The sequence below is a fragment of the Stegostoma tigrinum genome, chromosome 29 (genome assembly GCF_030684315.1).
Source record: "Stegostoma tigrinum isolate sSteTig4 chromosome 29, sSteTig4.hap1, whole genome shotgun sequence".
In the NCBI taxonomy this organism is placed as follows: Eukaryota; Metazoa; Chordata; class Chondrichthyes; order Orectolobiformes; family Stegostomatidae; genus Stegostoma; species Stegostoma tigrinum.
In genome coordinates, this window is record NC_081382.1 from 7,648,054 (window position 1) to 7,673,869 (window position 25,816).

The following is a 25,816-nucleotide window of genomic DNA, read 5'->3' on the forward strand; positions in this document are numbered from 1 at the left end:
ATGTATGTGTGAATAAAGAGTGACTGGGGTTCAGGATACTGGCCTTTGTGGAGTGGTGATGAGTGAAATAATATAGTCCTGAAGAAATTTGCTTACAACAGTCATCTTTGTTGTGGGTACACATTTCTGGCATCATGTCATTACTTATTCATGGCACGACTCATTCGATCCTGTTGTTGAAGACTGAACCCAGTATGTGGAAAGAATGCATGATCTTTTCCAGGCAAAAGACATTGAGCAGGTGAAAAGGAACAAGTAAATCTCCCGACAAATTGTGGACGTGCAGCTTTTTTGGTTATTAGGAGCCAAACTTTCCGTGTGGCACAAAATACTAAAATCTTTCAAGAAGTTAAAGGATATTATGACCCCAAGCCACCTTTAATTCTGAGACTCTATCAGTTTTACTCAGCAGTTTGAGAACCAGGGCAATTTGTTTCAGGATTTTTGATGAGGTTAAGATGTATGGCAGAGGCTTGTGATTTTAGTTTAACCTTTAGTGAGGTGCTGAGAGACCGTTTGGTATGTAGGATTACTGATGTAACCATGTAAAAGTCCCTTTGAGCTGAAAACCAAATGGACTTCAAACAGGCTCTACAACTGGCTTTATCATTAGGAAATGCAACAAGTGGAGCATATGAGTTATAAGGTATTCCAAAGGAAGTGGGGACCCTTGCCAGGCCAACTGAGCTTGACGAACAGCACTTGACCGAAGGCAATTTCATTGCTTTTCTCCAGACATGTCCTGAGAGGAAGATTCCTAGGTCGGCCCACAGCAAAACACCAAAACAAAGGTACATCATTGGCAGATACACACCAGTGGTGCTGCCCATTTTGGTTTTAAACTTTCTGGATGTGTTTCCAGTCACTGCTGACAACAGTGGACACAAAAATATCCAGTCCTGGCAAAACTGAAACAGCTGGCAGTGATGGGGGAGCAAAAGGGCCATCACAACCAGAACTGAAATCTTTCTGTACCTGACAAGGCCAGATCACTGTAGCTGATGGCATATAACTATGGGGACAAGAGTGGTTGTCTTGAGCAAAGGCCACTGCCAGATACTTGCTGAACTCCACCAGGTCATCCAGGGGATTCCAAGAGGAAGGTGTTGGTGAGAGGTTATACCTGATGACCAGGATTGGATGCAGACATAGCTGTGCAGGTAGGGCAATGCCAACAAAGGGGAAAATTATCACCAGCAGCTTCCCACATTCATGGGAATGGCTGGGTAAACCCTGGACTCAGTTACATGTGGAATATGCTGGTCTTTTCATGAGTTCAATGCTCTCAGTCTTTGTGGATACCCACTTAAAGTGGTTGGATGAGCATAGAGACCATTAATCAAACACAGGGACAACAATAAAAAGGCTGCGAGCATCTTTTGCAGTACACATGCTCTCAGAAGTTTTGGTCATGGTCATCAGGCCATCATTCACCAGCAGGGAATTCAAGTATTTCCCAAAGTCAAATGGCATTTGGCATATGAGGACAGCTACATACCACCTATTTCCCAATGGTCTGGTGGAAAGAGCAGTCCAAACTTTGAAGGCAGGCTTAAAGCAACAGTTCACAGCTTCACTCAGCAACAAACTATCCCAGTTTCCAATTTGATTCTCAGACCACCCCTCATGCAACTACAAGGATAGCTCCAGTAGAGCTGCTAATGGGGAGAAGGCACTGTGTAGGATTAAATCTGATCTTCTTGGACCTGGGGCAGGTGGGTGGTGGGGGAGAGGGTGAAATGGCATCAGGAATGCCAATGGTGGGCACAAGATTCCTCTAAGTGAGAGAGAGAGACAGTTTACTTCAGCAGACAAACTTTGGTGCCAAAATCACTAGAATGGGCACTGCTAGTGTAAGATGTATAGTTAATGTGAGTTCAGTTCCTGTGATGTACAAGGTTCAGGTAGGAAAGGCGGGCCTGAACAAGCATGTGGACCACATATAAGCTGCGAACCTGCAAACTAAAGGACTAAAACATACCTAGCCCCTCAGAACAGCCAGAAAGCCTGTCAAAACCCATGGGTTTTCCCCCTACATCTAGCATCGCAGAAGCCTGGGAATCTGAGATGGGCACGGTGGATGTCGCAGCCTTGACACCTTTACCATCTGAAAAGGAGGATGATTTTCTTCCGAGATGGTCCGGTCACAAGGGTCAGGCTATTGTCTCTTACATACTCCCTGTGTCTGAAACTGAGTCAGAGGAAACGGACCCAGTGCAAAAACACCTCAGGAGACGCTACAAGAAAAAGAATAGGCCTGTGTCCATGGGCTTAGACAGATGTAGTGATTGTAACGAGATCAGCCAGGTACACCTCTTAGAATATAAATTCCCTGATTGGAGCTGTTAATCTGGTCCAATTAGGGAGCCCTGGCTGACAAATATAAATAGGAGTGTCAGAGGTTCTGTTCACTTTTACCACTGGCTTTGAGAAGCCAGACCTGTGGCATGTGCTATGCGCATGTAAATAAAGGGTGATTTGGTGACAGATTACCAGCCTCTGTGCTGTCATTTCACACCCAATATTTATGAGCAAGGGCTACTCTTCCAGTGGATGATATTGCCCTGATACTGAGATTACATCGTTACAGTCATTACATCTGACTGCTGGCTGCGTAGACTCAGCTGACACATTTATTGGAATAGATGGCAGAGGAATGGTTTGATAAGTCCAATCAGTGATAATATAACACAATATCTGTTACCTGAGACAAAGTCACTCAGAACAATTATGCAAAGTATTTCAAATAAAGATACATTTTTCTCAAACATCTTGCCTTGTACCTATCAGGACAACTTGCAAGAAATACCAAAGTAAAAGAAAACAGCCATTGGAGATGTTAATTTACTTTTTTATAGGAATCTTGTGAATTACAGGCAATTCCTGAGCTGTGAATGGGTTTTGTTCTGGAGTCCATTTGCAAATTGATTTGTTCCCCAGTCGGAATACAATGCAGGACAATGTAAAGCAGGTATTCATTAATACAGCAACTTGTTGTACATCCAATCCTTAAAATTACACCTCTATCAAGGATCACTTTCATAAGTACTGGCATTTGTACGTTGGTCATTCCTAAATCAGGGACCCTCTGACGAGAGTAGGATGAATGGCTTTGAAAAATTGTATCTTTTTTTCAGCAATAGTCAAGTTTTGCGCAACCAGTATCTGAGAATCTATAAACTATTTGAAATTAAGATCATCAGGATACTGGTAATATTTCACGATTACATTGACATAATAATTCATACACAAACCTCTCAAAATGATTTCAGTGATGTATGAGGGTGATGAGGAGGTATTTAGTCATCATTCGAGTGGAACAGGCATGATGTTATTTTTGTACGTTGGCAATGGAGTCATTTCAGTTCCAAAGCATCAATGTGCTCTTCTGTGCTTGGGAGAATGAGGCAGGACGCAAAGTAGAGGACTGTGGATGCTGTAAATCAGAGATAAAAAAAATAGAAATTGCTTGAAAAGCTCAGCAGGTCTGGCAGTATCTGTGCAGAGGAATCAGTTATGGTTTCGAGTAAAGTGACAGCATTCTGAGGAAGGGTCACTGGACCCGAAACATTTAACTCTGATTTCTGTCCACAGATACTAGCGGACCTGCTGAGTTTTTCTAGCAATTTCTGTTTTTGAGGCTGATTCACTGTTCATTTCTTTACAACTGTACCTAAAGAGGGTCTTATGTTATCCTCAGAAGCCTAACTGTTCACAGATAATTATCAACTCAAATTATCCATTCTTATTTTAGATATTGCCGATTGGCAATGTAATAACCGTCGCACATTCTTTCAATAATGAGGAACTGCAACTAAACAATCTCTAAATTGCAACTGCACCAGTCACAGTAATAAATTGTAATAATTTGGACTGTGGTTTTGTAAAGCAGTTCTTGATTGCTCTGAACAATTGATGCTGACAAGCCATAATCAGTACAACAGGATTTCAGTAACAGCCAGGACATTTTGTCTTTAGGATTGAAATACGAATGAGAGAAGGATCCAAAATATTAGAAATTGCATTAAAGAAGTCAAATTTCAAAATATTATTGGAATTAAGAGTCTTTTTGTGTTTTCTGGACCCACTATAAAGTAATAAAACAAAAGCATAGCAAAAGAAATATCATGTCTACAGCGATAATGGGAACTGCAGATGCTGGAGATTCCAAGATAATAAAATGTGAGGCTGGATGAACACAGCAGGCCAAGCAGCATCTCAGGAGCACAAAAGCTGACGTTTCGGGCCTAGACCCTTCATCAGAGAGGGGGATGGGGGGAGGGAACTGGAATAAATAGGGAGAGAGGGGGAGGCGGACCGAAGATGGAGAGTAAAGAAGATAGGTGGAGAGAGTGTAGGTGGGGAGGTAGGGAGGGGATAGGTCAGTTCAGGGAGGACGGACAGGTCAAGGAGGTGGGATGAGGTTAGTAGGTAGCTGGGGGTGCGGCTTGGGGTGGGAGGAAGGGATGGGTGAGAGGAAGAACCGGTTAGGGAGGCAGAGACAGGTTGGACTGGTTTTGGGATGCAGTGGGTGGGGGGGAAGAGCTGGGCTGGTTGTGTGGTGCAGTGGGGGGAGGGGATGAACTGGGCTGGTTTAGGGATGCAGTAGGGGAAGGGGAGATTTTGAAACTGGTGAAGTCCACATTGATACCATATGGCTGCAGGGTTCCCAGGCGGAATATGAGTTGCTGTTCCTGCAACCTTCGGGTGGCATCATTGTGGCAGTGCAGGAGGCCCATGATGGACATATCATCAAGAGAATGGGAGGGGGAGTGGAAATGGTTTGCGACTGGGAGGTGCAGTTGTTTGTTGCGAAATGAGCGGAGGTGTTCTGCAAAGTGGTCCCCCATCCCAGGCCCCAAGATGAAATGCTACACTTGTCCCCACACCTCCTCCCTCACCCCCATCCCAGGCCCCAAGATGACATTCCACATTAAGCAGAGGTTCACCTGCACATCTGCCAATGTGGTATACTGCATCCACTGTACCCGGTGCGGCTTCCTCTACATTGGGGAAACCAAGCGGAGGCTTGGGGACCGCTTTGCAGAACACCTCCGCTCAGTTCGCAACAAACAACTGCACCTCCCAGTCGCAAACCATTTCCACTCCCCCTCCCATTCTCTTGATGACATGTCCATCATGGGCCTCCTGCACTGCCACAATGATGCCACCCGAAGGTTGCAGGAACAGCAACTCATATTCCGCCTGGGAACCCTGCAGCCATATGGTATCAATGTGGACTTCACCAGTTTCAAAATCTCCCCTTCCCCTACTGCATCCCTAAACCAGCCCAGTTCATCCCCTCCCCCCACTGCACCACACAACCAGCCCAGCTCTTCCCCCCCACCCACTGCATCCCAAAACCAGTCCAACCTGTCTCTGCCTCCCTAACCGGTTCTTCCTCTCACCCATCCCTTCCTCCCACCCCAAGCCGCACCCCCAGCTACCTACTAACCTCATCCCACCTCCTTGACCTGTCCGTCTTCCCTGGACTGACCTATCCCCTCCCTACCTCCCCACCTACACTCTCTCCACCTATCTTCTTTACTCTCCATCTTCGGTCCGCCTCCCCCTCTCTCCCTATTTATTCCAGTTCCCTCCCCCCATCCCCCTCTCTGATGAAGGGTCTAGGCCCGAAACGTCAGCTTTTGTGCTCCTGAGATGCTGCTTGGCCTGCTGTGTTCATCCAGCCTCACATTTTATTATCATGTCTACAGCACTTGCTTAAGTTCCGCAATTACAGGCTGCACCAGAACTGAAAGCTTTTTAAAAATTGATTTGTGAGATATAGGTGCTGCAGGCTGGATCAACATTTTATTGCCTGTCTATAGTTGCCCTCAATGAGGTGGTGGTGATCTGCCTTCTTGAATGGCTACAGTCATGCGATGCTGGTGGAATTGTTAGTCAGGCAGTTTCAGGATTTTGGTCCGGCGAAAGTAACGGAAAGGCGATATATTTCCAAGTGAGGTTGGGAATACACTTGGAGGGGAACTTGCAGGTAGTGATGGACCCATGTATCTGCTGCCCTTGTCCTTACAGATGGAAATGGTCATAAGTTTGCAAGGTGCTGTCTAAGAATCTTTGGTGAATTTCTGCAGGGCATCTTGTAGATAGTACACACTGCTGCTATTGAGCATTGGTGGTGGAGGGAGTGAATGTTCATGGGTGTGATGCCAATCAAGCGGGCTGCTTTGACTTAGATGGTATTAAGCTTCATGGGTGTTGTTGGGGCTGCACTCATCCAGGCAAATGGGGCGTATTCCATCACACCCCTGACTTATGCCTTGTAGATCGTGGACAGGCTTTGGGGAGTCAGGAGGTGAGTTACAGTATTCTTAGCCTCTGATCTGCTCTTGTAGCCACTGTGTTTATGTGGGGAGTCCAGTGTATTTCTGGTCAATGGTAACCCCCAGAATGTTGATAGTGGGGGATTCAGTGATGGTACCACCATGGAATGTCAAGGGTTGATGGTTAGATTGTTCCTAATTGGTGATGGTCAGAGCCTGGCATTTGTGTGATCCAAATGTTACTTGCCACTTGTCAGCCCAAGCCTGGATGTTGTGCAGGTCTTGTTACATTTGAACACGGACTGCTTCAGTATCTGAGGAATCGTAAATGGTGCTGAACATTGTTCAATCTTCAGTGCACATCCCCACTTCTGACCTTGTGATGGAGGGAAGGTCATTGATGAAGCAGCTGAAGATGGTTGGGCCTAGCACATTACCCTGAGGAACTCCTACAGCTATGTCCTGCAGCTGAGATAACTGACCTCCAACAACCACAAATATATTCTTATGTGCCATGTATGACTGCAATCAGCAGAGAGTTTGCCTCCTGATTCCAATTACTTCTAGTTTGTTGGGGGTCTTTGATGCCACACTCGGTCAAATACAGTCTTGATATCAAGGTCTGTCACTCTCACCTCACCTCTGGAATTGAGCTCTCTTGTCCATGTTTGAGCCAAGGCTGTAATGAGGTCAGGAGCTGAGTGGCCCTGGCGGAACCTGAACTGGGCATCACTGAGCAGGTTATTGCTGAGCAGTATACTATCATGGGCAGATGAATCTGCAATGGGCAGATTGGTAAGGATGAGGTCAATTATATTTTTCTTCTTGTTGGTTCCCTCAGTGCTTGCTGCAGACCCAGCCTAGTCGTTATGTACAAAAACAAAGTTGCTGGAAAAGCTCAGCAGGTCTGGCAGCATCTCGGGAGGAGAAAAAAGAGTTAATGTTTTGGGTCCTCAGGACTCCTTGTTCGTATGTAGTTGTGTCCTATAGGATCTGATCAGCTCGATCAGTAGTACTACTGCTGAGCCGATCTCGGTGGTGGATGTTGAAATCCCCCACCCTGAGTACATTTTGCACCTTTTCCTCCATCAGTGCTTCCTCCAAGTGTTGTTCAGCATGGAGGGGTACCAATTCATCAACCATGGGAGGCCAGTGTAAACAAGGTTTCCTTACCCATGTTTAACCTAAAGCCACAAGACTTCATGGGGTCTAGAGTCAATGTTGAGGATTCTCAGAGCATCTCCCTCCTGACTGTATACCATTGTGCCACCACCTCTGCTGGGTCTGTCCTGCTGGGACAGATGTCCAGGACAGGGATGGTGAGTGTAGTGTCTGGGACATTGTAAGGCATGATTCCGTGAGTATGACTGTCAGTTTATTGCTTGACTAGTCTGTGAGACAGCTGACCCAATTTTGGTATCAGCCCCCGGATGTTAGTAAGGAGCGCTTTTGCAGGATCAGCAGGGCTGTTTCTACCATTGCCTTTTCCAGGGCTTAGCTCGATGCCAGGTGATCCATCCAGTTTCATTTGTAGGTTGAGACTTTGTAGCAATTAAGACAACATGCTAGGCCATCTTAGAGGGCAGTTAAGATTCAACTGCATTGCTATGGGTCTGCAGTCATGTCTGAGCCAGATTGGTATGAGCCATTTTCCCTGAAGGACATCCGTGAGCCAGGTGGGTTGTTTCTCACAATTAGCAGTGGGATCAAGGTCAGCATTAGATTCTTAGGTTCAGATTTTTATCGAATTGAAATTCCACAGCTGTTGTGATGGGCTTTGAACACAGGGTCCCAGAATAATTGCTGACTTTTTGGATTATAGTCTAGTGGCAATAGCATTAGGTTGCTGAACGATGGTTTGATTAATAAAACTCTATATTCTGTTAGCTTCGTAGATTCCTGTTGTTAATTCCAGGTCCTGGAGGTCCATATTGTCAGGTTTATCAACAGAATTGAAACATAAGTTGACCTTTAAGAATAGTTCTCCTCTGCTGTTGGCTTTCCTTATGTGCTCAGTCTGTCAGTCAGTACACTCCTTTCTAATTGACTCACTGGATCTCCTCAGATTGACAAACCTGACCTGATGTTTGCAAAACTGAGAGATTTTGGTATTGTCTGTTAGAAGTCTGGCCGTGGCTGGATGGAACGGCCCTTGGCCCAGGTTTATCTGTAAAACAGACAGAAAAAGATGGACAGGGTGAACTTTTTTCCATATATGTTTTACCAACGATGATTGAAGAGCAGTAGGGGAAATCAGAAGAACAAAAGATGACCTTGGTAAAGAAGGCTATTTACAGCAGCAGCTGATTTCCCATTCAGGACTGGGTGCGTTCCAAAATACAGGGGTTTTCAATCCCAATCACATTGCTGGGAATGATCTTGTAATTAAGAACAAATGTAAAATTGCTGAGTGCCAGACCAGTGCTCCTCCTGTCCTAGCCAACTTCTGCAGTGCTCCAGCAAGGTTCAGTGCAAACTGGAAGAACAGCCTCTCATTTTCCACTTGGGCACCCTGTAGCTTTCAGACTCAATATTGAGTGGGATAATTGTAAGGTCTGAGACACTTCCTTCCAACCCCACACATCGGATCCTGTCCTGAAATGGGTTGCTTCAGCACAGCTAATCCACTTTCACCTACTCATCGACGCTATTAGCACCAATCTAGCTTCTCTTCCTTAGCTTACTATCAACACTCCCTTCTACCCACCATGTCTGTGCCAACCATGATGCCATTCTAAACTAATCCCATCTGCCTGCATGTGGTCCAAATCCTTCTACTCCCTGCTTGCTCATGAGTCTGTTTAAATACTTCATAAACATTGTTATTGTATCTGCTTCTTCCACCTCCCCTGGCAATAAGTTCCAGGCACCTACCACCCTCTGTGTAAAATACTTGGCTCGTGCACCTCTTTTAAACCTTCCCCTGCTCACTTTAAAGCTTGACCCTTAGTATTTGACATTTTCACTGTGTGAAAAAGACTCCAATTATCCACCCTCTCCATGACTCTCACAATTATACATGCTTCAGTCCAGTCATCCCTTAGCCTCAGACACTCCAGAGAAAACAATCTAATTTTTCCAATTTCTCCTTATACCTAATTCATTTCAATCCAGGCAACATCCTGGTAAACCTCTTTTACACCGTCCCCATAGCATCAATATCCTTTTTATAGCTGGCAACCAGAACTGCACAAAATGTGCCAAAAATGGCCTGACTAAATATAACTGCAACATAACATGCTAACTTTTATACTTAATGCCCCGACTGATGAAGGCAAGCATGCCATACATCTGCTTTATCATCTTATCCACTGTGCTGCCACTTTCAGGGAGCTATAGACCTGCACCCCACAATCCCGCTGTATATCAAAGCTCCTAAGGGTCTTGCCATTTACTGTCTACTTACCTCTTGTATTTGACCCCACTCCTGACTAGCAGGAGGAGTGAGACTTTCATGGCAGGAGACTGCAGTAGGGGGGCCCTTGTGGGCGTGTCTTTGGCAGTCAGTTGGGGGTGAGGCCAGAAACAACCAGGGAGATGGCACTAATGTCGTCATGGATCAGAGTTGTAACCAATGCATTTCTCACCTCACACTTGTCCAGATTAAAGTCAATCTGCCATTTCTCTGCCCAGCTTTCCAGCTGATCAATACTTTGTTGTATCCTTTGATAACCTTCCCTACTATCCACAACTTCACCAATTATCCGTCCATCTGTAGACTTACTAATCAGACCACTTACATTGCCATTCACATCATTTATATATATTATTAGTATATTACATAAAACAGAGGTCCCAGAACCGATCCATTTGGAACACCATTGGTCACAGACCTCCAGTCAGAAAATCACCTCAACTATGACCAAGGCAATTTTGTATTCAACTTACCAACTCACTGTGGATCCAATGTGATGTAATCTTTTAGACCAGTCTACCATGAGGGATTTTGTCAAATGAAAGCTATTCAAAGAGCCAGTACAGGCATGATGGACCAAATGGCCACCTCTTGTGAAATTTGAGTCTGTGAATCTTGATTTTGACAGCAAGAAATGCGGAGGTGGCAGGTACAGTACAGGAAAACCCTGAAGTAGTGAGGGACAGGGACAGCCAGGGGTCCTAAAGGTTGGGAGGCACAGATGTAAAAGATTACAGAATCTTGCCTGCTACCGGATTGGATCTTCTCCCTGATCAGCAGGAGGAGAGAGACTTTCATTGCAGGAGGCTGCAGCAGGGGGGACTGTCTTTGGCAGCCAGTGGGAGATGAGGCCAGAATCAACCAGGGACATGGCACTAATGTTGTCATGGATCAGAGTTCTGACCAATGCATTTCTCAAACTTACTGTGGCCTTTTCTGGCCAGACAGGAGATAGCTGCTCTGACTGTACCCAGTCTGAAATGTACCCACTCTGAAATGTATCCACTTTGATATGTACCTAGTCTGATTTGTATCCACCATGAATGTACCCACTCTGATATGTACCCATGCCAAAATATATCCACTCTGATATATACCCACTCTGACATGTACCCATTCTGATATGTACCCACTTTGATATGTTTCCACTTTGATGTGCACCCACTCTGATTCGTATCTACTCTGATAGGCCCTCACTCTGATAAGTACCCTTACTGAAATGTATCCACTCTGCTATATACCCACTCTGACCTGTGCCTATTCTGATGTGTACCCACTCTGATAGGTACCCTTACTGAAATGCATCCACTCTGATATATACCCACTCTGACATGTACCCATTCTGATGTGTACCCACTCTGATATGTACCCACTTTGATGTGTACCTACTCTGGTTCATTTCCACTCTGATATGCACCCATGCTGAAGTGCAGCCACTCTGCTTCGTACCCATTCTGATATATATGCACACTGCTATGTACCGGCTCTGATATGTGCCAACACTATTATGTACCCATTCTGATACGTACCCACTCTAAAATGTACCTGCTCGCATATGTACCCACTCTGATTTGTGTCCGCTCTGATTTTGCTCCCAGGCTGTAATCACGTGAGACTACCCATGATATTTAGCATCGATCTTGTCACTGTGTCTATGGCTTCATTAGGCCGCCACTTCCATAACCCCTCCATCCGCTTAAAGTCAGACCCTTGGCTGGCTTTACAATCAACAAAGATGGAATTGGAGACAGTGACTTAGTGATAACTTCACCAGAATGGTAATCCAGAGGCTGATCTTAATGTTCTGGGGACGCAGGTTAAAATCCTAGCATGGAGGCAGGTCGGAAGTCAAATTTCATTCACAAAACGTGGAAACTAGTCTCAGTAATAATGATCGTGAAACTATCAGCCATTGCCTGCAGGAAACAATCGAACCCATCTGGTTCACTAATGTCCTTTAGGGAATGAAATCTGGCATCCTTATCCAGTCAGGCCTACATGTGATTCTAGACCCACACAATGACCCACTGCCTCTGAAACTCAATGGCAGCTGGGATGGCCAATAGAGTCATAGATTCATAGAGCCATGCACAACACAGAAACAGATCCTTCAGTCCATGCCTACCAAGTATCTCGAACTAAACTCGACCCAACTGACTACACTTGACCCATGTTCCTCCAATACTTTCCTATTCATGTACTTATCCAAATGTCTTTTAAACATTGTAACTATACCCGCATCTGCCACTTCTTCTGGAAGTCCATTCCACACTTGAACCTCGATGTAAAAAAATTGCAAAGACACCTGCCATTCACCTTATCTTTACCCGTCATGATTTTATAAACCTCTACAAGGTCACCTCCCACACTTGGGGAAAAAGTGTCAGCCCTTCCAGCCTAAGTCAAACCCTGCATTGCCTCCAAACAATGTTGGTCCAACCAGTGAAGTCCATATCCTGGGTGTGAATAAACAAAAAGGCCAAGCAAGTCACTCAATGCTAAGTGGCCATACGGCAATCTGTTGAGGACTAATTTCAGGAAGTGTTTCATTTCACTTTCCGTTTTGTTGGGATGGGTCAGGTTGATACAAATGGAACAGGCTCCCTCTCTCTAGAGGATGATACCAGAAGGCAGAGGGAAACACATCACAGGAAACTCATGGCTGAAAACCATGTTTGGGATTTCCTGAGAATCACATCTTGTAAATAAATGCTCAATTACTGTATCACATAGTGAAGTGACAAATCATTGCATAATATCTGAAAGGACTATCTTGGACTCTTACCTAATGTGCTTCACTTGTAACTGTTAGAAACAGCTGGTAGGTGTTGATGTTATCTTTACACTTCAAACTGCTAGTGTTCACCTCCCTTTTGTCAGTGAGTTACATCTGCTGAATTTGTTTGGTTTTAAAGTGATGGGTAAAATGCCAATATGTGGAATAAAGTTCAAATTTAGGTCTGTCTGTGTCAGGAACTCCAGCAATCAGCTTCCTCTGTACTGCCTCAACATTGGGTGTGAACCCTAACCTTCAGCCAATCAGAAGAATCTCCGACTGCACAGTTTCAGAGCGGTATAGCAGGAGGTCGGGTTCTGATGAAATTTACAAATTTATGAAATACTCAAATTTCATGGTACATCCCTTTTATCTAACTGACCGGCTTAGACAGATCATGATGCATTTCTGTAGCCACCATATCCTGAGATGTGACTGGAATTTTCTGGCCTAGAGTTACGGACGTTACCACTGGACATAAAATCCTCTCCACTTTTATAGTCTATGCTGACTGATGAAAACTGACCAAATTATGTGGAAAGGGTGAAAGTTGACCACTGAGCTATGAATACTGGAGAGTGTGGTTGAGAGGGAATGGGTAACAATAAAGGTGAAATATTGTCATTGTTCAACTCCAGGTGAATGATCAAAAGAATCATGAGAAATAAATATCTTCCACGCATCTCATTTGTATTTTTTATTTAAATGCATTTGTTTTTTGTTCACTATAACATTTATCCTAAATGAGTTACTGTATACTTAACACTGAGAAACAATTACACCAAATACAGAGGTTTAAGCATTTCAATTACATCAATGAGGGATCTCTCCCAGGGTTAGACACACAGTTACTGATCTCACTCTCACAGGTAGCAGGTCAGATGTATCCACCATTAACACAATGTCAGAAACAACTCCCTACCTTACAGCACACTCCGAGAATCCATCAGCAAAGTACTGGTTTCAGAATCCAACACCCCCTAGGTTGTTTGCTTGGAAAGGTTGCTGGGCAATGGGAGAAATACCATGGGTGCTGGTGCATTGACCTGGGCTGTAGTCCTGGTTCTGGGAGAGTGATGTGACATAGCTTCTACACTTGGGAGATTATTTGGTCCACTGACCAATGAAGCTGGAGGTAACAGTTTTAAGTTATGAACACAGGTTGCATAGACTCGGCATTTCATAACTTTGGGAATTGAAGATTAAGGTGTGATCAAATTGAGGTGATTGAATTATTTGACAGCATAGATGAAAAGATACAATTTTTTCGAGTTAGAGTCCCAGGGTTTTAAGTTAACCCATTCCAGGTTGGAGTCACAAAGAAACCTTCACACAATGATGGCAATCTGGACCTCAGTTCTTAAAACCTATTAAGGCAGAGTGTCAATTGGACATCGCAAAACTGAGAGTCATAGAGTTTTGTTATAGACTCAGATCACAGATCTACGCTGGTTAAATTTAGATAAGATACAGGCTTGAGGGACTGAATGGCCCACTTCTGTTACCATGAGCACAGGCCCAACAATGTGGGGACAGTGGTATAGGCTTTCATACTATTTTCCCATGGTCCTTGTGGATGTTTTTATAGCAATGGGGTATGAGGTGGTTGGGGATGAGAGAGGAGGTAGTGAGATGGAATGGTAGCACCAATGGAGTGGAACTGCAGTCACTTTGTAGTGATTAGGAGCTGTTCTAATTGGCTACTTTCTTTTTGTATCTGCTGTCATTTCCCCCTAAGCCGCATATCCCATGGTCAATTGCAACATTGCTGTTTGTGAGACCTCTTCTGGAGTGCTGTGTCAAGTTCCGGTCTCCCAGTTATAAGATTGATATTATTAGGCTGCAGGGGATTCAGAAGAGATTTACTAGGATTTTGTTGGGAATGGAGGGCTTGAGTTATAAGGAGAGGCTGGGACTTTTTTCACTGGAGCTTAGGATGTTGAGAGGTGGCCTTACAGAGGTTTATAAAATCATGAGGGGTGTAGATAAAGTCAACGGCAAGTGCCTTTCTCTGGTTGAGGGATTTCAAGACTAGGGGGCAGATTTTTAAGGTGAGAGGAGAGAAGTTTAAAAAAGATGTGGGGGCAATTTTTTTATGTAGAGAGAAAGTGGTGGATGCAGGTATAGTTACAACATTTAAAAGACATTTGCATTAGTTCGTGAGTAAGAAATGTTTGGAGGGATATGGGCCAAGCACAGGCAGATGGGACTAGCTTAGTTTGGGATATGTTCGGCATGGACTGAGATGTCCGTTACTTGCGTATGACTCTGACTGAGACCAGCACACACTTCCTCTGGATGTCAATAGTGAAGGGACATTGGCCCACTTTGATCTGTGCCAAGAATTGCCAGGTAAGGAATGTCATCAGCTTGATAATGACTCCAGCTCTGTGGAGTGAGTATGAATGATATTCTTTCAGCTCACAGTCTCAGAAAAGTATTAACCCTATAATGACACTTAAATTCACCAGTCCTTGTCATCCTCTCGCATTACCCTGTGAGATATGATCTCCACCGAACCTGTCATAACGTGACCCCAGGCAGAATCTCTTTAACAAGTTCTCCCACTACAGTTCTGGGTGGGTTCTCATGTAAGGGTCAGTGAGGCCCCATGCTGTACAAGGGTCTGGTACCCCAGTCAACATGCCTACACAGCGAAGCTCTATGCTAGATCTTACTTCATATCAGAAAATATTACCAGCACCAAAAGTAAATTTACATTTTAAAGAGTAACCTTCAAGAAAAAGTTGCAGAAAAAATACAAATTCAAGTTTGAAATACAGTCTTAGAGTGATTCACAGAGTCAGTTCTGAATAATATAGACTTCAGGTGAGATATTAAATATTGTGAATTCTGATTATATATTAATGCTTTGATATAACAATGAGTTAATATACTAATCTGATATTGTATTACAGCAGGAATAACATACTCAGAAAGATTACATTGCTACCTTCTCACACCTTCTCATCCCAAGCTATCTGTCTCCTCTGCCTCACCCACTCCTCATAAACAGAATCATGCATCTCCATCCTCATTATGTTCTTTCTCGTTGCTTCTTGCAAGTGCTAACTCACATTGGTGTTTGATTTCTTGCTGGGTGGTAACATCCGGCAGTTTACACACACACACATAGTGCTTGAGCTTTCACTATGAGAGGAAACAGTTCATTTGCTCTGATGTGGTCGGGTAGGAGATCGGATATAGGCCTGACCCAGATCTTTCTCAGCATCCACCCAATGTGTTGCTTTTCAGTCCAGATCACTGGGCAGTACCAAGACTGGCAAAGCCAGTTGAATTGCTTGATAATAATAATTAACAGTTACCTACACAATTTGTTGTTGAATTTGCATCTAGTTCTGAGAAGCTGAAAGGATTCACTGGAAGTTCAAATACTCACCAAAGCACTACATAATTTTTAGTATTTGTTGGCCAACCTGATGAGAATTAGGTTCTTGTTCGAGTCATAAAATATTCCAGAACACTTGGCCCATTTAAACTATTCAGGCTCTTTGCAGTCAGTCAAATATTAAAGTTGCACTCTCTCGCTACCTTCTCTGTAGCTGTAACACTATATTCTGCATTCTGTTCTTTTACACTGATGTACTTATGCAAGGGATGATCTGCCTGGGTAGCATGCAAAACAATACTCCTCACTATATCTCAGCACGTGACAATAATAAATCAAATCAAATCAAGAATCTCTTTTTCCTTTGAAAGGACACTTTATTCCCCCCTTCTGAGAATTACTGACTCAATCTACATCTACCAGTCTCTCAGCGATATCTTTCAAATCACAACAATACAGTGCATTTAAAAAAGTCTTTTTCCTTGTCTCCCCCAGTTCTTTGGTCAATTATTCTAAGTCTGTATCCCTTGGTTACTGAAACTGAAAATATTTCTCTTGATCTGCTATTCAAAAACTGCACGTAATTTTGAGCACCGCTTTTAAATCTCCCATGACCTTGCTCTGCTGTTAAGAGCAATTGCAAATCCTTCACTCACTGACATTCCCCAGACCTGCCTGCTCCCCAGCACCCTCTCCAAATGAATAGTTTTAGCAATTGAAGACAATGGTCTAAAACATCTAAATAGGGACTTTTTAAAATAGCAGCAATCATTTTAACACATTGATATAAATAAATAACAATCATGCTATGAGGTAGATTGAAAAGAAGTTTGTCACTGGTGAAACCAATCATGTAAATTATGATATATTTTTGACTGAGGAAGGCTATAAAATTTAGTGCAAATGGAACAGAACCTCTCTGTCCAGTTTGTGTTCAGCTTGACCACAAACCTTTTCCTCCAGTTAAAATACTGCTCATATTGAGTGCTGTTCTCCCTCAGATCCATTAGGAAGCTGGCCAGTTCCTTCTCAGACGCAAAGTCATTCACATGAATAAAGGAATCCGGTGGGACAAACCTTTCATAATTAGCACGTGGAGGTCCTAACACCACAGGAACAGATGAGCCCATGAAAGAGTTTCTCCATAGCTTCTCCGTGATGTAGTCTGTGTGAATGGAGTTTTCAAAAGCCAGGTAGAAGGCATAGCGAGAGATCGTTGGCAGCAGCATTTCGCTGGGGAGGAATTTTCTGGCTGCTCTCCCATAGACATCAATAGGTATGTGCTTGGACAGATTGGCATGCACCTTTGCCCTTAGACTATTCTTGTGATAATTGCTAACAACCCATGTCGAAAGGCGAGATTTCTTTGGCATGGAGAAATTGGTCATTTGTTCACTTTGGTTACTTGGCAAGAGGGTTCCGTAAGGGATGAAGATGTCTGAATCTGTCCTGTAGGTCATAGTCCAGTTGAAATAACCATTGAATTGATGAATCCTCTTTGTGTTGCTTGGCGATTCCAAAGAAACCCAGAGCCACTTCTGGTTGGGAGGTCTGGCCAGCTGCGGTAGGCTGGAGCTTTTGAGCTGGAGCTCCCTATGGTGAAACACAACAACATCAGCACGATCAAACATGGACCTGTTGTGTGTGAGAATGCAGTTGGCAACACCATATAAATCTAAGCAAACATCTTCCCTTGGAGTGGAGTTTGAATGAAATGGCCAATGCCAAACCAAGATGACGAGAGGCTCTTGAATCTTCTTGTAGCTTTTCCTAGTCCAGATCACTTGGTTGGTGTAACAGTTAATCACAAACTGCAGCAAATAGACAATCACGACTAGCAGGGCCAGGATTTTGCCCGTCTTCAATGTTGATAACAAGCATAAGTGCAAGACTGCCATGTGTTGGTTTGCCAATGAGGGTACAGCGACAGCAAGATAAATCTTGTAGAAATCCTTGCACCGATGTCTGCTGAGTATGAACTGTTGTGAGCTGTGTCTGTAAAAACACATCAGGGAGATAGTGGTTAATTTGCTGTGCCTTTGAAAGTGCCAGTTTCTCAATACAGCTAGTACGAAAAGGAAGTGCCTATATTTTGCATAGTTCACTCAGAGTTCAGATTGGCATTAAGGCTAATCGATCATTTATGCAAAATATATGTAGCTCCGCTCATCTGTTTAAAGCCAAGACTTTCACAATGTCAAACACAAATACTTACAAAATATAAAGGGCACAAATAATTGAACTATCAAAAAATGTGATAATGGGAACTGCAGATGCTGGAGAATCCAAGATAATGAAATGTGAGGCTGGACGAACACAGCAGGCCCAGCAGCATCTCAGGAGCACAAAAGCTGACGTTTCGGGCCTAGACCCTTCATCAGAGAGGGGGATGGGGTGAGGGTTCTGGAATAAATAGGGAGAGAGGGGGAGGCGGACCGAAGATGGGGAGAAAAGAAGATAGGTGGAGAGGAGAGCATAGGTGGGGAGGTAGGGAGGGGATAGGTCAGTCCAGGGAAGGTCAAGGAGGTGGGATGAGGTTAGTAGGTAGGAGATGGAGGTGCGGCTTGGGGTGGGAGGAAGGGATGGGTGAGAGGAAGAACAGGTTAGGGAGGCAGAGACAGGTTGGACTGGTTTTGGGATGCAGTGGGTGGAGGGGAAGAGCTGGGCTGGTTGTGTGGTGCAGTGGGGGGAGGGGACGAACTGGGCTGGTTCAGGGATGCGGTGGGGGAAGGGGAGATTTTGAAGCTGGTGAAGTCCACATTGATACCATTGGGCTGCAGGGTTCCCAAGTGGAATATGAGTTGCTGTTCCTGCAACCTTCAGGTGGCATCATTGTGGCACTGCAGGAGGCCCATGATGGACATGTCATCTAAAGAATGGGAGGGGGAGTGGAAATGGTTTGCGACTGGGAGGTCAAAAGATGTGTTTGGTTTCTAAATCAATCAGGGCTGAATGTCAAAGTGACACTGAAACTCAAACAGTGGAAGGAGAATCAAACAGATTTTCCTGATGGCTCACCACCTCGTTATCCAAGTAATTCTCCTTCCTAAAGTCATACTCTTACCTTACATAGACTGGGGTCAATTTCCACCACCCCAAGTATTCTCACCTGAAAGGACAATCTTCATATCTGAGCTCAGGCTATTCCATCACCTAGAGACATCACTGCTGAGTCCCATCCCATGCTGGTGCCAGGACTGGATTCAAGCAAATGTTTTGATCGCTGGTTCATTTTATTTCTCCAGTCCCAATTCACTTCCCCAATGTGCCAAGGTACAGAGTTGTGCTGAGCACAGCATCTTTACTATGGTACTGGCTGAGAACAGCTTACGGATGACGTACTAGAGATTGAACGTGAAACCTTCCTGAGCTGGTCCAACATCGATCGACCATCAAGACATTCTTACTGTCAGCTAACATTCAAATCAAATCATCTCATGATTGCAATCAGCGATGATGATTACATTCTTGACAGAAAAAAGAAACATCTCATTCTAAATTTTGCCAATGTTTTAAATCTCAGTCTGATTTTATTGGCAATTTCTAACTCCACCCGCACAGAACTTGGTCTAGACTAATGAAAACATAAGCTGTTCAATTGCTATGAACCTGTTTGACTAAGCCAATTGGCTGGTTTGAATCAAGTTCACTTGTTGAGTGGCTATTTTATCCTTAAGATCTCAATTACAATTCTGCAATGTGTGCTGGATAATACACTGCAGATCTTATCCATCAATCTTATTTCATTTTGTTGTAACTGCTAATTATCTCATGCATATAGACACACTGGTACAATGCCTAGTAAGCAGCTATGCTGGGAGTCCTGTTACCTCTGAGGCAAAAAGTTGTGGGTTCACAGTGACTTGAAAACACAGTCCAGGCTGCCTAATGTAGCACTGAAACATTGCTATACTGATGGAGCTGCTGCATACGAGATGAGACATTAAACTGAGGCTCAGTCGACCCTCTTGTCAAGATATAAAAGATACCATGGCACTCTTTGAATTACAACTGCATAATTCCTCATGGATTCTGGTCGGTATTTATGACTAAACCAGATTATCTGGCTGTCAATATTTATGACTAAGCTAGATTATCTGGTTGTTATTGCTGTGGTTTTGTGGGATTATCCTATGCACAGAATGGCTGCCATATTTCCTACATTATGACAATGAGGTACTTTAAAAAGTACCTCATTGGTTGTGAATTGTTTCAGGACAGACCTGCAAGAAAATGCAGATTTTGGCTTTTTTATAGCATTTAACAATTGCAGAATGTAATAGATCTTATAAGCTTAAACTATTAAACAACTTTGTTAACCAGTGAACATGTGAAATGTTGAAATATTTATCCACTTCCTAATGGAAAACATACAAAATGGTTAAATTTAACTCAGGGCTACTCTGTTGGGATGCCTTTTATATTCATACATGCATAGCATTGTCGTTTCTTGCAATTTTTGCTGTTTTGAGTGGAGAACTACCATTTCTTGTTTTTCCCGTGAAGATTCAAATCAGATTGTCTCATCCCTCTCACTCATCCCTTTCTGCATGTCACCAAACCAATACCAGACAAACAAGAATATTTTTAGAACTGGGCACAATTTCTGGACTGGGTCATTGATTAGAAACTGTCTCAAAGTGTGACCTGTAACGACAGAAAGAACACCTACCAAAGCATAGTATTATTATCATTTTTTAATTGCGTCAGAGCAATGACAAGGGAACCATTTCCACATTTAACTATTGAACATTACCAGGTCGGACTGTGACAGAATAGTGCGTAACAACACAACATGCCTTTCTATGTTGTCTCACACTCCAGCCTGTTTTAAAGTGGCCTTATCAAGCATAAAAGAATAGCCCAGACGTGTTGGTTAATTCTCATAGGGAGGTTAGGATTAAGCTGCTTCTGTGGCAAAGGCTGTCCTCCCTCTGGTCCTACTAGCCTTGCATACTTCGCAGTTAGTTCAGTTGGTTGAATAGCTGGCTTGTGATGCAGTGTGAGACTAACAGTATGGGTTCAGTTCCCACATAGGCTGAGGCTATCCTGACAGTTTCTTGTTCTCCACCTTCCTGTATGCCTGGGATGTAGTGAGCCTCTGATTAAACCACAGTCAGTTGTCCCTCTTGAATGGAACCACAGCAGCTTCATATTCAAGAAACAATCGCTTGTGACCATGCACTGAAAGTCTATCACTTTATGTTGCCCGATTGTGTTCAGGAAAAATTCCTAAGGAAGCATGTGTCCATTTCAGTGAAAAAGGATGCACTTTTGGAATTGGTTCTTGGAAATGAAGTGGGCCAAGTATGTGTGGAATGATCTGCCAGAGGAAGTGATCAATGCAGACATAGTTAAAATGTTTACAACAGACTTGGATCAGTATATGAATAGGAAAGGTTTGGAGGGAAATGTGCCAAATGCAAGCAGGGGAACTACATTAGTTGGGGAACATGGTCAGCATGGACTACTTGGATGAAAGGGTCTGTTTCCATGGTTGAACAGGCAGTGGCATTTCACTTTCAGACCAAGACTGGATTGACGGGGCAGTTCAGAAGAAGGATATCGGTCGCCATTCTCTCAATTCCTCCTGTGGGAGGTGGAAATTGTCTCTGCCACATCAATGCTGAAAGCATGAGATTGCTCCCGCCAAATGGGTCAATACCTCCATTCAGATCCTATGGCGGAAAAACATCTTGATTAGTTCAGTTAAATGTTGAACCCTGTGTTGCATGTACTGTCCACAAGTTCTGGGAGGAGGGCACTGAAGCACAAAAGAAATGAGGCTGCCCACATTGCTTTCAGAAATATTGAGCACTTCACTGTGGCCTTAGTTGGTCAAAGTCCAGTTGTGGACCGCAGCGAATTCAGGCATTGAGAATCTGCGATTTGCAACATACAAATCCAGACCTTTTTTTGCGCTACTGCGCAAATCAAATACTATTTAACTAAAGGTATATGATTTTCTGACATCAAGTGTTGGTTTTGTGTCCTCTCCTGTAGGCAAGGTAAGTAGACAAGGCCAGGGCAGAGGGAATATACTGTGGTCAAGTATAAAGCTTTCCAGTTTGAGATGAGCAATGACAGTGCAGTGCATTTCTTAATCAGTCAGAAACTGTAAAATGTTATGCTCAAAGATAGTCCATAGGCAATAAGACCTCAACAATACCTCAGCATGGGCGGGTAAGTGGCAAGTAACATTCATGCCACACAAATCCCAAGCTACAACCATCTTTTGACTACTGCCCCTTGGCATTCAATGGAATTGCCATCAATGAATACCCTTCTATGTGCACATTCTCTTCATCATTGATGCTCAGTAGCAGCAGTATGTACTACCTATAAGATGCACTGCAGCAATTCACCCAAGATCCTCTACACAAAAGCGTGGTTCAGCCATATCCGGAGTATTGCATCCAGTTCTGGTTGCCTCATTACAGGAAAGGTGTGGAAGTGTTGGAAAAGGTGTATAGGAGATTTACCAGGATGTAGCCTGGAATGGAGGGAAGGTCTTACAAGGAAAGGTTGAGAGAGCTAGGGCTTTTCTCTCTACAATGACGAAGGATAACAGGTGACTTGATTTATATGTGTGTGTGTGTACATGTATATGTGAAGGAGAGAGTGTGTGTGTGTTTGTGTGAGAAACAGTGTGTGTATGAGGGTGTGTGTGTCTGAGTGTGTCTGTGTGTGAGAGACAGAGTGTATAATATGGTCGGGTCACCTGCAGTGCGACATGAACCCAAGATCCCGGTTGCGGCCGTCCTCATTGGTACCGAACTTGGCTATCAGCCTCTGTTCGGCAACTCTGTGTCGTTGCGTATCCCAAAGTCGGCAGACTCTTCCGAAGACAGAAATGCGATATGACCAATAGGGTACCCTTCGTCATCCAGTACTTCCCAGGAGTGGAGAAACTACGCCATGTTCTTCGCAGCCTTCAACACATTGATGACGAGCACCTCACCAAGATCTTCCCTACGTCTCCACTTCTTGCCTTTAAATAACCACCAAATTGTAAACAGACCATTGTTCGCAGCAAACTACCCAACCTTCAGGACAACACCAACTACAACACTATACAATTCTGTCATGGCAACCTCTGCAACTCATATCAAATCACTGACACGGACACTACCACCACACATGGGAACACCACCCACTAGATACACGGCAGTTACACACGTGACTTGGTTAAAGTTATCTATCTCATACGCTGCAGGCAAGGATGCCCTGAGGCATGGTATTAGCGAGACCATGCAGATGCTACGACAACGGACAAATGAACACAGTGTAGTAATCGCCAGACAGGGATGTTCCCTCCCAATGGGGAGAACATTTCAGCAGTCAAGGACATTCGGTCTCAGATCTTCATGGTAGGCTGACGGAGAAAAAAAAGTCACATGGGGTCCAGGGTGTACTAGCTAGATGGATAGAGAACTGGCTGGGCAAGAGGAGAGTGACAGTTGTAGTGGAAGGGAGTTTCTCAAAATGCAGAAATGTGACAGTGGTGTTCCACAGGGATCTGTGTTGGGACCACTGTTGTTTGTGATATACATTAAAGATCTGGAGGAAGGTATAGATGGTCTGATTAGCAAGTTTGCCGACAACACTAAGTTTGGTGGAGTATCAGATAGTGAAGGAGACAGTCAGAGAATGCAGCAGCATATAGACAGATTGGAGAGCTGGGCAGAGGAATGGCAGACGGAGTTCAATCCAGGCAAATGCAAGGTGATGCATTTTGGAAGATCCAATTCAAGAGCGAACAATATGGCAAATGGAAAAGCCCTGGGGAAAATCGATACACAGACAGATCTGGGTGTACGGGTCCATTGTACCCTGAAGGTGGCAACACAGGTTGATAGAGTGGTCAAAAAGGCATGCGGCATGCTTTCATTCATCGGATGGGGTATTGAGTACAAGAGTTGGCAGGTCATGTTACAGTTATAAAGGACTTTGGTTCAACCACATTTGGAACACTGCATACAGTTCTGGTCACCACATTACCAAAAGGATATGGATGCTTTGGAGAAGGTGCAGAGGAAGTTCACCAGCATGTTGCCTGGTATGGAGGGTGCTAGCTTTGAACAGAGGTTGAGTAGATTAGGATAATTTACATTAGAAAGATGGAGGTTGAGTGGGAACCTGATTGAGAGCTACAAAGTCATGAGAGGCATAGACAGGATGGATAGCGAGAAGCTTTTTCCCAGAGTGGGGGACTCAATTATTATGGGTGACAATTTCAAGGTGAGAGGGGAAAAGTTTAAGGGAGATATGCATGGAAAGTTCTTTACGCAGAGGGTGGTGGGTGCCTGGAACACAAGTGGTAGAGGCGGGCACGAAGGCATCATTTACGATCTATCTAGACAGATACATGAATGGACAGGGAGCAAAGGGATACAGATCCTTGGAAAATAGGTGACAGTTTAGATAGAGGATCTGGATCGGCGCAGGCTTGGAGGGTCAAAGGGCCTGTTCCTGTGCTGTAATTTTCTTTGTTCTTTCTTCAGGTAAACATCCTCCAAGGCGGACTTCAGGATACACAACAACGCAGAGTGGCAGAGCAGAGCCTGGTAGTCAAGCTCGGTACCCATGAGGATGGCCTCAACCGAGATCTTCGGTTCATGTCACACAACAGGTGATTCCACTGCACTATACACCCACACACACAAACACGCACTCTCTCTCCCTCACTCTCTCACAGACACACACACACGTGTGCACACATACATATAAATCTATGGGCTGAATTTGCACTTGCAGATTTGCAATTGCAGATATATTCTACTTTGTTCAAGAAGTGCACAATTTGTAGACAGTTAATATGGCATATTATAAATTCCTACTTTTGAAACAAAACCAGTCTGACTCCAAGATGATACACAGCCAGATTGTAAACAAGGGGTCACACCCAAAATGCACTGTCTGACCTAAGATGTCACCTCTGGCATACTAATAAAACCTTTTAGTTATCTCAGGGAGTGGCTTGAAAGAAATTCACAGATTTGAATATTAATTCGCTCTAACTGATTAAAGATTTAACAGCCACCTTAGGTTTGTTCACCACATTCGCATCAGTTCTATGATCCTTTGATCTTTTGCTAACAAATTCTGTGTCTGACGCCACCTCTCTCATTGACGCCTGAAGAAAGAGCAAGACGTCAAAAGCCTTTGTCTTCAGAAAACCTATATCCTGGTATAGTGTGATTTTTCAACGTGTCCACCCCAGTCCAAAACTAGCGCCTCGACATCACCTTTGACGTGGAGACTGTGATAACGCCAACAAAGCCCATGGAGAATCTCTAGTTAATCTCACTGTGAAGCTCACTGAGTATGAGTTTCCTTGGTAGCAACAGTATACCAACTGGAACTCATCACCTGAGCCAAAGGACAGGGCGAGTGGTGCAACAGATAACACCTCTAACTATGGATCTGAAAATTATAGGTTCAACTCCTACCTGGTTTGAGTATTGTTAAACAAATTTGGAGGCTCTTGTGGTGTAGTAATAATGTCCCTACCTCTGATCCTGGAGGCCTGGCTTCAAGTCCCACCTGACCCAGACATGTGTCATAACGTGTCTGAACAGGTTGGTTTAGAGCAATAAATAAAAAAGCAAGCCCACTAAGGGTTCTAATGATGCAGCGGTAGTATTCCTACTGCTGTAGCAGGAGGCCCAGCTTCAAGTCCCACCTTCTCTAGAAATGTGTAATAGCATCTTTTAGAAGAGGTTGGCACCACTGGGGATATGCTGTTTTATTGCCCTGTTCAACACTATTTTAATTTTGCCCCTTCCCTGCACCCTCCTTCAATTTTAATAACTTGCATTGCCCATAATGGGTTTTCGTTGTAAATATTCAATGTAATGGTGGCTGTTGATAGTTAAAAACAAAAGTCACAGTGATATGGTGATGGGTGAAAAACATAATTGATTGAGTGTGGTAACACTTCCAAGTAGAAAACTAAAATAAGGCAGAGCCAGGGATGTGTCTGCAAA

General features: G+C 43.9%; 1 protein-coding gene across 2 annotated transcripts in view; it reads right to left on the reverse strand.

Annotated features, from left to right (window-relative positions):
• Positions 1 to 13,204: 13,204 nt before the first annotated feature.
• The window catches only part of fut7 (fucosyltransferase 7), a 73,179-nt gene continuing 60,567 nt past the window's right edge, over positions 13,205 to 25,816 (reverse strand). For both annotated transcript variants that reach the window (XM_059638231.1, XM_048559121.2), the window contains one exon: positions 13,205 to 17,822. In XM_059638231.1, coding sequence (XP_059494214.1) covers positions 16,661 to 17,725 — 1,065 coding nt within the window. In that variant the 5' untranslated portion in view covers positions 17,726 to 17,822 and the 3' untranslated portion in view covers positions 13,205 to 16,660. The remainder of the gene's footprint in view (positions 17,823 to 25,816) is intronic.